The 13765-nt window shown below is 41.7% G+C and overlaps 1 protein-coding gene across 1 annotated transcript in view; it reads right to left on the bottom strand.

The window, feature by feature from the left end:
- Positions 1–8693, bottom strand: part of CRYBG3 (crystallin beta-gamma domain containing 3) — a 105395-nt gene extending 96702 nt beyond the window's left edge. The window contains exon 1 of the mRNA XM_034657147.1: positions 8342–8693. Within this exon, the coding sequence (XP_034513038.1) occupies positions 8342–8490 (149 nt within the window). The 5' untranslated portion in view covers positions 8491–8693. The remainder of the gene's footprint in view (positions 1–8341) is intronic.
- Positions 8694–13765: the final 5072 nt, after the last annotated feature.

Raw genomic sequence — 13765 nt, 5'->3', positions numbered from 1 at the left:
GTCAAACCCCCACCCCACGTGAGTTCTGTGCTCAGGGGAGTCTGCTTGAGGTTCTCTCCCTCTGCCCCTGCCACACGTGTGTACGCACACTCTCTTAAATCTTTAAAAAGTTTCCTCTAAACAGTGTGTCAAGACTGGGCCCACACCTGTTAAATGCTCCTACAGCATTGAGTGTCACCTCAGCACTTATTTTAAGGGAAGGAAAATTTGTGCTATGTCTGCCTTCTCCAGGAAACTGCATGTATGCTTTGAGCCAAAGACCATGTTGCAGTGTGTTCACACCTGGATTCGCAGAGCCCAGCACAGTTCCTGGTACAAGGGGTACTAAATGAATTCTTGGTAAACGTGGGTGAAGTTTTCATACACGACTTTCCCAGTAAAACAAAGGCTTTCTAATACACAGGCGCACTGATTTTGTACACACCTATTACTCCATGGAGTTCTGGCTGGCATGCTAAATCTGAAAGAGACTTTGGAGATGAGAGCCACCTGCCTCGATTTTTGACAAAAAGATTGAAAGTGTTAATGACGTGCCAGGGTCATGCCATTATTCCAAGTGTATGATGGGTGATCTCAAAAAGATGAGTTGATAAGCAACCCCACCCAGTTTCACATTACAGATTAAGAATACAGAAGCCTCACTCAATACTTAACAGAAAATATCAAAATATCAAATTTCTCTGCATTATAACTATTACTTTATTTACAGCCTAAATTGTAACTTTTCTCATTCGAACAAGTTAATGTCGTTCATTCATTCTTTGGAAGATCTCTGCCAAGTCAGGATCCTAAAGTCTCTTGATTTTTACTCACTTATACACAGATATTCACCAGGTCTTAAACTAGTCTTTTTTCCCCTGAAGTAGGTAATTCACAATTTTTTTATGTATAAAACGGTATAAAATGACAAGTCTCCCTCTTGTTCCTAATTTCTTCAGCCAGTCTCCCATCCCCCCTTGTTAACACGGCACAGAGTAACAGACTTAGTTCACACTCCCACATTTATATAGGAATGGGAGCATACTACACACAATGATTTCCAGCTTCCTTTTTTTTTTTCCTTAATGAATCCTGGAGTTATTTCCATATCAGTACATAAAAAGCTCTGTCATTTTCTGGCAGCTGTGTAATATTCTATTCTATGATTGGACAATGATTTATCACTTAGTCCATTTGACAGGACACAAGTCTATTCCTTCGTTTGCTATTAAAGCAACACTGCAAAGGCTAGCCTTGCACAGGCAATGTCGGGCCTGTCTGCAAACCGTTTACATCTGATGGAATTCCTACAGGGGAAGTACTGAATCAGAGTATGGAACCTGTAATACTGAGAGAACCTGTCCAAGGTAGGGTACCAGTTTACTTTCCCACCAGTCACTACTTCCAGTTTACCCACATCTAACTCAAATTTTGCTTATCAATTAGGTGGACTATGGTAGCTTGCTATACTTTCAGTTTGCATGTCTTTTAGAGGAGATGGACCCTTTTCATGTGATTAAATATAAATTTGTCGTTTGCTAGATATATACACTTGTTAACTTTTCTCAGTTGTCAGGACCACAAACTCTTTATTGTACAGAGTGTTGACCCAAGCCATCTGGGCAAACGTCCAGCTGCACGCCATTGTTTTTTATTTCCATTCGAAACCATTTTCTAGGGCCAGCTTTCTTTTACGGGTAGTCCTAAGTTAAGCAGAGGAAGCAATCACATAATGCTGTGGACTCTGAGTTCAGGAGGGAGAATTTGACTCTGACTCTACCACAGAGGCTATGAGACTTCTGATTAACTACTGGACCTCTCAAACCCTTAAATTATAGATCTGTAAGATGGTGTAAAGATCTCTCAAAGGTTGCTAAGGATTAAGGATTAAGTATGTATATATTTAAAGTCCAAAGCACAGGGCTTGGGTCTGATTAGGGCCTTAATAAAGGACAATTTAGTTTTGTCATCACCAACCTATCAGGCAAACAACAACAACAACAACAACAACAACAACAAACCACCTGACTAAGCAAACAGTTGTTTCACTGCTTTGGAATACCTGCAATTAAATATCCCCAGGGATTACACACTGAGGGATAGCCCTGCTGGAGTGGTACCACTGGCCATTCACAACTGCCAACCAAACATTAAGAATGAGTTGTTTCTGGTTGCAAAGCTTCGACTTGTTTCTCTATCAACATGAAGCTATTTTGTGTAAGGGTCTCCACTCATGCGAAATGTTTCTTCCCAAGAGGATGTGCTTTTCTGCCTCCATCTAGAACTTGCCATCCTGTGGAGTCTAGGAAGAACAAGACGAGTCGAAGAAAAGCACTTACCACTCATCCTGCTGGTCCAGTATTCTGATTAGCAAAGGATGTTAATCAAACCACGCTCAGAGAAAAGTTAATAATGGGGGAAGATAACTTGAAAGCCCAAATAAAGCTCTCATACAATATTTGATAGTCATGAAACAGTAAGTATGTTCTGAACCAAACAAGTCACATATGCCACAAACATTTTTGGCTTATAATGAGCTCATCTTGAGAACAGAGATGTACACGTTTATCTCCTCCGTTAATTTATGACCTCTTTGAGGGCACTTTTGGTCATTCACTCATCTTTATCCCACTGCGTAGTACTATATTTGACACATAGCAGCCATTCAAATTTATGGAATAAATAGACTCCAAATAAATGGCGTTTTAAGCTTTTATTTCATGCTAATCTTTTCTTTTCAGGAGATATCCCAGATTATTTTTCTGAGTTTAAATTTACACCAACCTATGTTTTCTTGCTACCACAGTTTTATCAGCATTTCTGGCATATCTAGGCTGTAGTGTGTTTCATCAGAACTCTGGTTAGGAAATGAAATATTCTATCTTGAAGGGAACATTATTTTCCTTTTTACAAAATTTATTAATATCCCTTTACATATTTTCCTCTGAGATGAAAAAAATGCTATCATTGTTTCAATACAGTTAGAAATTCTGATGACATAAGTTTATTGTGGGACAACGTGAGGCACTTGCAACTTTAACATTTAGAATGTACAACTGAGTTAGCATACAAGGAATGCCCTCACTGAGAAACAGAATCCCCAAATTAGGTATCTAGCAGACACCCTGTGAAACCCCAAAGATAGAAGTCTCACTTGAAAGATAATACAGTTTCAACACCCTAAAACAGTCTATATTTCTACCCTACCTTCAAAAGTAGCTTCTATGCTTTCAGTCAACCTGGTAGTTCAAGATTCTCAGAAAATACATGCTGCTGAGGACTTCTGGAATTTTCCAGTCATCTTTATTACAATGGGTATGAACTGCTGATGTGGTCCTTCAAGACCACACAGGTATCTCCTGTTCAAATAAACTAGTTACCAATTAATTATTTTCTACAGTGCTTTCAAATCAACGAAAATACAACCACCATGAAGATTCAGAGAACAAAGCTCCCTCTCTTCATACCTGATGCTGTGGTCAGCACTGGGTCTTTAACCTGAAGGCCAGCGGCTCTCAGGCATCAGGGGCACTGCTCACATTTTTTATGAGAGTATCTCCTGCAGCAATTAAGTAGCATCCTGGCTCCACCCATTTAACACCCTCAGCCATGGTGACAAGCAAAAATTCTCTGAACCTTAAGCAGAGAGCCAAATACTGTAGAAACCTTTTAAGGTCCCTCACATCTCTAAATGTCCAAATCGAGAGGGAGGGTACTACTGGTAGCTGAAAACCACTAATAGGCGCTTTAATGCTCCATCAACAGTGATACACTCCTCACTTGAGCTAGGTAAAGGGGACACCAAGAGAAATAAGACACAGCCCCTGTCCTTGGTCTAGTGAGTCTGTCTTACCTTATTTCTATCAATAACAATATACTATAATACTGAAAGGAACAGTATTTAAAAAAAAAAAAAAGAGTATATCTGAAATGGGCCACATTTCTGCCACCCATTCCGGAACAAAGAACGAAATATTCCAATTGACTTATAGATTCAAATGTGTTTTGAATGAGCATAGTTCAGAAGGGTGGTGGGCAAGATGGTGTGGAAAAAAAGAACCAGAGTTTTAGAGCCAGAGAAACCGAGGTTCAAATCTCACCCCTGAAACATTACTCTCATGATTTGGGGTAAATCATTCTCCGTTGGGAGTGGTATCCTACTCCCATCCACCTGGGTGGAGGTGTCTGGATTATCCCAATTACTGGAGGATGCTACTGGCAATTAGTGGGCGGGGTCATGGATGTGAAATGTCCTGCAAAGGACGGCACAGTCCAGTTCAACCAAGAATTGTTCCACCCAAGATGCCAATAGTGTTCACCATTAAGAACTCTCCACCCTCAGTTTCCTCAATTGTCAGAATAGTGATAAGCATACCAACCTTCAAGGCTAAGGGTGAGATTTAAATGAGATGCTGCAAGTAAAAGTATGCAGCCCAGCAATACAGGCAAAATCAGCCCTTGGTAAATGCTGATTTCACCTTACTATGCCCTGGCCTGAGTTAAAATGTCATACAAAGCTCCTTTTAAACAGATCCATCATGTGTGGTATAGCAAAGAAACAAAAGTGAGCAAACATTTTCTCAAAGTGGAGAACATTAATAGGCAGGTATCCTCTAAATTTCACATTCTAGCAGTGTCTGTTTAACAGTGTTTCACAAAAGTAGTCTAAACTTTAAATCAAGAGCAAAATATTGTCTTGAGACCTCAGTGACCTAACTCCAATCTTTCCCACTGCCTCTTTCACTCTGTCCCACTGATGTATATAGTCCCCAACAGATCATAACCTCCTATAGGCCTCTGCTTAGCACAGAATACCTGTTCCCTATTTCTATCTTCCTGGCTAAGTTCTCCACTAAAACACTACCAATGTCTTGAAGAACCAGGTAAAACTCCCTCGACTGTGAAGCCCTCCCTGTTGTTCCCTATCACTTTTTTTTTTAAAAGATTTTATTTATTTATTTGACAGAGATAGAGACAGCCAGTGAAAGAGGGAACACAAGCAGGGGGAGTGGGAGAGGAAGAAGCAGGCTCATAGCAGAGAAGCCTGATGTGGGGCTCGATCCCACAACGCCGGGATCACGCCCTGAGCTGAAGGCAGACGCTCAACCGCTGTGCCACCCAGGCGCCCCCCTATCACTTTTTAAAAAAAGATTTTATTTATTTATTTGACAGAGAGAGAGCGAGCAAGCACAAGCAGGGGGAGCAGCAGCAGGAGAGGGAGAAGCACCCAACGCAGGGCTCAATCCCAGGACCCCGGCATCATGACCTGAGCTGAAGGCAGATGTTTAACTGACTGAGCCACCCAGGTACCCCCATCCCCTACCACTTCTAATGAGTCTTTCCTGTGTGCTCATAAATTGGGTTAAACACTATAGCAGTGATTCTCAAACTGGGATCCACAGAACTCGGAGTTCTCAAGTTTCCTGTGAAAGCTTCAGTTACATTTTTCATTTCTATATGATCTAAAATAAATATAAGCACCTCCTGGATCTGGTCAGTCACCCAAGAAGAATACTAACAAGCAATTCAAGTGTCCATACCTGAATCCTCAATGTTGATATAAACAGACTTCTTTAACTGCCAAAGTTTAATGAGAATAGAATAGCAGCAAACTCAATACATAAATGATGTGTTCACACCAAATGAAGCCCAAATAACTTAGAGCACACCATAAAAGCAAAGGTTTTCCTATGGTTCAAATAAGGAAATACTGGAAAACCTGAATCATGGCAGCGTACAGAGTTGTAGTCATGGCAACCACCAAGGACCCTGTGTTTGTCCCATTTGCATTTTGTGAGTAGCCAAAAAAGAGTTTTCAGGTAATGCTTAAAAATTGACTTTTATTGGTCTTATAGTTATGTATAATTTTGATTCATACATGCATAAGTTATATAATAAAATTCATATAAGCCACACTAAGAGTGCAGAAAAGGAGACTGTACAAGTTTAAAGTCTGAGAGAATGCATTTCAAGTACACTGAAAAATCAGAAAGTGGATATTAATCCTTAACATATTTTAAGAGGCCTCAGAGTTGCAGGCACAGGGTCTGACTTAATTCCTGTTCATGGACTGAAAAGTAGCTGTGTGACTTCGTGCAAGTTTAACTCTGTTTTTTACAGTAAAATGAGGACGTTGATCACAAAGGTTTGTCCAACCTCAAGTGTAATATTGTTAAAACTACTTTTATAAATTGTTAAGTGCTAGATACATGCATGAAATGTACTAGTATTACTCTTTTCAAGTGGTCTTTTCAGCTTCTTACAGTTCCTTGAGAGAAAGGACCCTTTTTTTCAGTCATCTTTACACCCCTACCACAGTACATGTCTGCTCTGGGGGTCACCAGTGTAAAAGGTAAACCAGGCTCCCATTATAAATGACAAGTTTTCACTGCCTCTAAGAGAAACAGCCAAAATACCCTTTCATTTTGAAATAAGGGCACAGTGGCAGATCGCAATTCTGTTTCCAATCTTGTTAACACCAGGGTGTTGTGTTACTAGGACACTGGGTACTACTAAGAGTTTCCATTTGTTTCATTAAACTTTCAATATAGGCTTTGTGTGTGTTTATGTTCTTGAAGAGAAAGATGTAAGCTCATTTAAAAGGTAAAACACCCACAGAAAGGATTACTGCTATTCCCTTAACAGCCGGCAAATTCTAAAAAGATGAGGACAAAGTTAGTGTTCATATAAGCACAGTTAAAATTCTCAGTGTCAAAACGTCACAGCCTGCGCTTATCTGGAGATAATGAGAATGGAGAAGTGCTAAGTAGACAAGAGGCTAGTTGCTAGAGAGGTTATTCAGAGAGAGAGGAGATTAGATTTGAGAAGTGTCTAAAGTCAAATTAGGGCAGGAAGGCAGGCAGTTTCTGCACAATTCTGTTATGAACCTGAAACTGGCCAGCCTATTCCTTTCTAACAGTGACTCAAGTTGCCAACTTTTGCTGAGTCTACTTGGGATTTCTTTTAAACACTGCTCCGATATTATCCAAGATGATTAGTGTTGTTGCACTGATGGCAGGCACCTCACTCAGGCTGTCTGCCCACACCAGCAGATCTGACATTCTGGTTGAACCCTGTCAGACTTCAAAACTATTTTTAACTACTGTGTAACTTTGAATTTTAAATTCTCCCTTAACAGGGCAACAATAGCTGAAGCTTCCCAGGAAAAGTTTACCAATTACAGGTGCTTTCTTGGAGAGATGTGGTATTAACAGAGGTTCATAATGGAAATGTTTCACAAGTGGGGAAACTGAGGAACACATAAATGCCTAGAATCAAATCACAAGACCTGAATACTAATGACACCAGCACAGTCACACAGTTCTGCTTCCTATTCATTTCTTCTCTGAAGTCGTCCCCGAAGTCTTTAAAATCTGAAGTAAATGTAGTTTTCTAGAAAGCCTCCTTCCAATCAAAACGGATTACACAATTTCGGTGCAATCTGGGAGAGGAGAGAGTATAAACCTGTCTTCTCAGCAAAAGTTTACAAGAGTGAGATGTATTTCATTTGACCCCTCCTCCTCCCTCAAAATGGATGAAAAGACTCAGGAACGGGCATTTTAAGGAGAACTGTCTAAAAATATATATATTCTGTTTTACAGCAGGTGGAGGAAGGACCAAAGACTGTAGAGAAGGGGCACGTTTTCCCTGCTGAAACCAAGACAGAGGAGTCCTGGTTTTTGGAATCTGTCGGGGAACTTGAGGCAGATGTTTCCAAAGAAACAAGGGGAAGGAGGGCGGCATCATTTAAATGCCCAGGCAGTGGTAAAGAAATCTAGGGAGGTTTTTGTATTTTGACAAAGTCCTGGGAACTCATTATCACTATTCTTAAAAAAAAAAAAAAAATCATTTCTAGTAAATCTAAATAGGATGGCAAAACACCAGCTGAGGGGGTGGCGCTCCAACGCTTTACCTTCCCTCCCAGTGGTTTCGGATCGCGCCCGCTCTGCCCCGGCTGGTGGCTCGGCTCGCTCTCAACTGTTTCCCATTTCGGCCGGCAGGACGCCGGGGGACTCGCTTCTGCCACAGAACTTGGAGCGCAGACGCCAGTGTGGAACGGGAACAGAATCACGTACCGGGAGGGGGAGGTGGGAAGGAAGAGCGCCGCGCCGGCTGGGCCCGGTGGGAACGCACCCCGCGGCGGGTCACGAACTTCACCCGGATTTAACTAACCGAGGAAAAGGGAGTGAAGCGGCGCGGAAACTGGGCGAGGAGCAGGAAACCTTAGCAAAGGAGAACAGAAAGTGGAGAGCGGAACGCAGCGTGGCCCCAGAACCGCTGGCTGCGGGCGGTCGGGCTAGGTGCCCCTATCAGGCGAGTTCGCGCAGCCCCCCCCCACCCCGACGTCCCCCGCGGCTCCCACCTGGCAGCGCCCTGGCCTGGAGCGGGCGGCTGGCTCGTCCCTGGCCTCTCCTCCTCTTCCTCTTCCTTGTCCCGGGAAGGGCTTCGGGGAGCGAAGAACCGGGAGAAGGTGTGCCAGGGGGCGCCGCCCCTCCTACGGCCGCCAGACATATCCCCGGCGCGGCTGCCGGTCCGGGGCCGTCCGCGGGTAACGGGCGAGACGCTGTCCTGCGCCCGGAGCCTGGCGTGGCGGGACCCGGCGAAGGCAGGACGGACTCGGCGCCGGCCGCCAGCGCGGCTCAGTTCATCCCCGGCGGCAGAAGCGCGGGCGCGACGCGCTCCCCGCGCGGCTGCTGCTCTCGCGGCGCGCCGGCTCCTCCTACCGCCCCCGACTAGCCCGCCCCCGGGAGGAGCCAGAGGCCGCGGCCCCGCCCGGAGTTCGGGCCCAGCCACGGTTTTGCCTGGCTGGCGAGGTCCCCGCGGGAAGCGGGAGGCTGAGACCCTGGGTGGAGGCAACACGCAGCCCGAAATGCCGGGCTACAGGTTTCCCGCCCAAACGAGTTCTGCAGCCCATTTAGCTTTGAGCTCAGTTTTCACTCTGTATTACTGGTTTGTTTTCGAGCGAAAACAGTACTCACACTTTTTGAAAGAAGTTGATGAACTAGGGTTTGTGAAAACACCTGGTAAAGTGCGGTATCAGAGTGCCTTGGGCTTTCAGCTAGCAGCTACTCCAAAAACACTTTCCACCAGGACTGCAAAAGAGGGTACTCCAAGGCGAAGTCCTAGTAGCGAAGGTGGGGGCATAGGTGTCCTGTAGGTCTGTTAACTCATTTCTTGTTCAGCTCCCTTATGTGTGGAGTAACTTTTCCTAACCCAGTGGCGATTTAAATTTCTCACACTCAATGTTATCTACTACTCTGCGAACCTCCTACAAAAATGACACTGATCAAAAACAAGTAATTTTAACTTGTTTAACAAAGTGCTGAAACATATTTTGTAGTCGTTAAACAGACTTAACCGAAATCTGGAAGCCACAGTCTTTAAGAATACTTAAAAACAAGGACAGTCTAAATACAGTAGTATGGAATTTCTTAGTTTTTTTTTTCATGTTTTACATACAGAAAGCCCTACATGGTTAATGTATACATCTTGATGAGTTTGGGGAGAAACATACACCCGTGAAACTCTCATCACAATCTATGCCATACACCTCCAGAAGTTTTCTCCTCCCCTCTTACTATTTAAGAACACTTAACATAAAGTGTGCCTTTTTAGGAAATTTTTAAGTGTACAATACAGTGTTGTTAACTATAGGCACAATGCTGTACAGTAGAACTCTAGGAAGTACCCATTTTTCATAACGGAAACTGTACCCTTTGACTAAGAGCTCTGTTTCCCCCTCCATTCCACTGTACTATGAATTTGCCCATATTAGATTGATCATATAAGTGGTATCACGTAGTATTTTTCTTCTGTGTTCAACTTATTTCATTAATACAGTAGTATGGACTTTCTAGTTTTTTTTTATACCGTGGTAGTTGGCACAGAAAACATCAAGGCCTCTTCACCTCAGGTGTTTTTTGTTTGCTTGTTTTAAAACTAAATTTCTACAGAGACCGTGTAGAAATCGGAGATATTTACAGAGATACCAGACATTTACTTGTATAAAAATTGTATACAAGTAAATGAAATGCCCAAGGTAGTTTTGGCTTGGGGGAAGGGAAGGAAGGTACCTTGGGGGTCATCCCTCCTCTAACTTTGGGATGCTGGAGAAGAGAAGGTTGTTTATGAGTAAATTAGACATCTATAAGCCCCAGTAGTTTCAGCATCAGCTGGTGGCTGCTGAGTTTCCCTGCCATCCTACAGCTGCCTCCTAGAAGCACTCCCACCCCTGCTAACTGTAGCAGAGCCCAAGGCACTCATCCTAATTTGTTCTGGCTTTGATTCAACCCACCAAAGCTAAATCAGCCCAGTTTCCTTCAGCTTGGATTCAAGACTTACCAGTGCTTTCTCATTTGGAAATATTTCTTCCTTCTCTGTGAGTCTGAGAAAATAGGAAAAATCTAGAATAATACATAGGACAAGTAAATTTCCCAATTCTTGCTTTATTATTTTAGGGGAGAATCTCCATTAAATGCCAACTTACCAGAAAGCCCAGAGAACAAGAGAACAAAGAGAAAATGAAGCAAACTGTTCCTTCCAGCTAGAAGGCCCAGAGAATAATTTATCTCCCCAAAGAAAGTTAAGGGACTACCAGATGTATCCCCCATTTGTACTGTGAAAAGTGGGCCCTATACCCTAATGCCCACCCAGCAGGTGGATTGTTTGGGAAATCTTTCTGGGGATAAAAGTGGGTGGGACCCAGCAAGATTTAGTACTGAATTATGGATTTAACTAACAAGAATAGTTTTTTAAGAACAAGAATTTCTCTGAAAAATACCTCTCAAGGAAAACGTTGTGATGGTAATATTTCTTCAATAGCCACTATCCTGCATAAGTGAGAGGCATCAGAATCATAATGTGTAATGTCCGTCATAAAAATTTTCTACAGTTTTGGTGAGGAAAGTCTACGTAGTGGAAATAATGCTACTATTCATCTGGCTACAATTCCTTCTAATGATGAACAGCTTGTAAAGATATGAGATATTGTAGGTGTTATTAAAGGCCCCTAAAGTGAACAGTTGGGCCAATTCAGATCTATGGTAGATTTTTTTTTTCTCCAAAGCAACTACTTCATGAAGGAAACGATATCTAATGATACTCTCATCTCCACTCTGTGATAGAAAAAAGCAGCACTTTGATTGAATTGTAAATACCAAGTGGTGCCCTGCCTCCATTAAAGCAAACTTTGTCTATGAAAGATTAGTTTAAAACCATAAAACAATGACAGCTAAATTTTCATCGATTTACTTTTCTAGTATTTATTAGTTTCTAGATATCCTACATCCTTATATTCTGACTCAAAACTTCTGAATACTCCTAAGTTATTAGTATTCCTTGCATTAGGAAGTCTGTAAAAATGTTGAATTTTAGAGTTGTGAGGATGTTAGAGATGAAAATTTAGCAAAGTTGTCTTCATTCGATCATTCAGTTGTTCCACAGGCATTTAGTGAAGGCCTACGGTAGAAGCATATTGACTGTGAAGCTAACAAAGCTGAAGTCTCAAGGCCCCTGATTGGCACAATCTCTTCCAACGTGAACTTGGGAATGTGATCACATGGTCATGTGTCTTTGTGAAATTTATAAAAGTAAATGTTTTACCTGTAATTGATTAAGACCACGGTTACTTTCCACTTGGATTCCCACACCCCTGACCCCAGTATCCCACTTCTCCTAAAGTCACTTGGTGTTGAATTTATTGGAGACATTTTAGCATCTTCTGGGGAATTTGAGTAGGAAATATATTTAGTTTAGATTTAGTGGGGTATATTTATGTGGTTGTCAGTGTCTTCAAAATTTAGTTAAGTTATTGCTTAAATTCCAGGTTGTCTATTGTGCCTTTCACCAATTATTATATCCAAGATGCAAGACCAGAGGTCCTATTAAGACATAAACATATCCTAAGACCCCTGACACTGAAAATATGTGGGTAGTACAGGTAAAAAAGATTTGAAATGTATAATAGCAAAAAGGGATTGTGGAATATTATTCTAGGCATCCAAAGACAAAATACAAGAGGAGGAACCACTTCTAATTGATGTAATTTCTCTCACAGCAGTAATATGTTCAATACTGCAGTATAGGGGCTCCTGGGTGGCTCAATAGGTTAAATGTCTGCCTTTGGCTCAGGACATGATCCCAGGGTCATCAGGATTGCTGCTCAGGGGGGAGTCTGCTTCTCCCTCTCCCTCCCCCACCACTTGTGCTGGCTCACTCACTCTCTCTCTTGAATAAATAAAATCTTTTAAAAATAATGCAGTATATACAATTTTTATAAGTGTAAATGCATCAAACTTTTTAAATGAAAATCATGTAACATAGAATTTATCAGAATTCTTCATTGTAGGGCACAAACCTGTAGCAGCAGTATAGTGAGTATATGTGTGAGAATGTTACATGTTTACATAGTCCTTCCATCAATAACACACTCAACCAAATGTATAGAAAATGATATTAGAAAATCTTCATCAGGGCACCTGGCTTGCTTAGTCAGTAAAGCATGTGACTCTTAATCTTGGGGTCATGAGTTTGAGTTTCATGTTGGGTATAAAGATTACTTTAAAAAATTAAAAAAAATCATTGTCATATGAAAGGCTCTCAAAGAGTACACTATAAAAATTAAAAGAAAAAAGTATAATAGAGGTATGCCATGAAATTAATGGAAAATATGTTGATTTTCTAGATTTTGTGATGTTTTGTTAGTCAACTTTTTAAATTTGGTAAATTGCATGATTTATTTTTTCACTCATTTATCTAATTTTTATTCTTATTTTTAAATCATTTTTCTTTAAAAAGAACCCCTCAAGTTGTAAAAATCTTCAGATACCTCCAAACCTGGATCTGTCCCAGAGTGCCACCTATATGTCAGATGCATGCTCATTCTTAGAGATACAGTGATGAGGAAGATACTTTCCCTCAAGGGGCAAGTTTGATGGGGGAAACAGATGAGCAAAGCAGGTATAACAGGGGAAAGCTTTGTAGGATGGACCCCCATTATGATCTAGAAAGCCTTCCAGGAAGGCTCATAGAGGAAATAACTGTCAGGATGCTCTGTCTTCTCCACCTCCTGTGGCCAGCATGACTTCCACAAAAAGCCTGTAATTCGACAGCTTATTTGATACAGAAGAAAACCTGAAATTCATCACACTGTGATTCCCAAAGCAAAAGCACTAAACTCCTCAAAAGTATGAGAATAGACTAAAAGTGCTGATCCCTGAAGCATTTAAACAAGGATGCAAGTGTAGTCTAGAAATGCTAAGCTTCTTGTTCTGAAAAGTGACCAGAGGGATAAGCTTCTGTATATATCTTAGAACACAGCATTTACTATGGCAGGTGGCCCAGGAATATTAAGACAGCTGTCAACATCAAGGAGAGCACCAGCTCATGAAAAGCAAGCAGATGGATTGGGGCACTTCACTAGCTGCGCCCTAGAATAATAGCTGTGCGTGGCCAAATGAGGCAATGTCATGCTGCCCAGGGCAGCAAAAAGCTATTACTGGATGTAAGCGCTCAATTAGGAGATGGGGCAGAGGAATATCCTCCCCTTTCCTTTGTTTGCATAGCTCACGTTTTCATTAAGAACCACAACAGCAAATAAGAAAGGGAGGGAAATGATACTAGCATTTTTCATTCTGTTACATTCTGATTATCATGGTTTGTAGCATGGGAAAATGCCTCAGTCTTGCTGCTTCAGTGAGAGCAGATGGTGAAATTTTTAAGTAATTGGTTATTCAGACTTCTATGGGATGCATGAAGTTGTATTGTTTGTCTCTGGCTTTTATTTCTA

The sequence above is a fragment of the Ailuropoda melanoleuca genome, chromosome 1 (assembly GCF_002007445.2).
Source record: "Ailuropoda melanoleuca isolate Jingjing chromosome 1, ASM200744v2, whole genome shotgun sequence".
NCBI classification, from domain to species: domain Eukaryota; kingdom Metazoa; phylum Chordata; class Mammalia; order Carnivora; family Ursidae; genus Ailuropoda; species Ailuropoda melanoleuca.
This window is presented reverse-complemented; position numbering and strand designations above follow the sequence as displayed.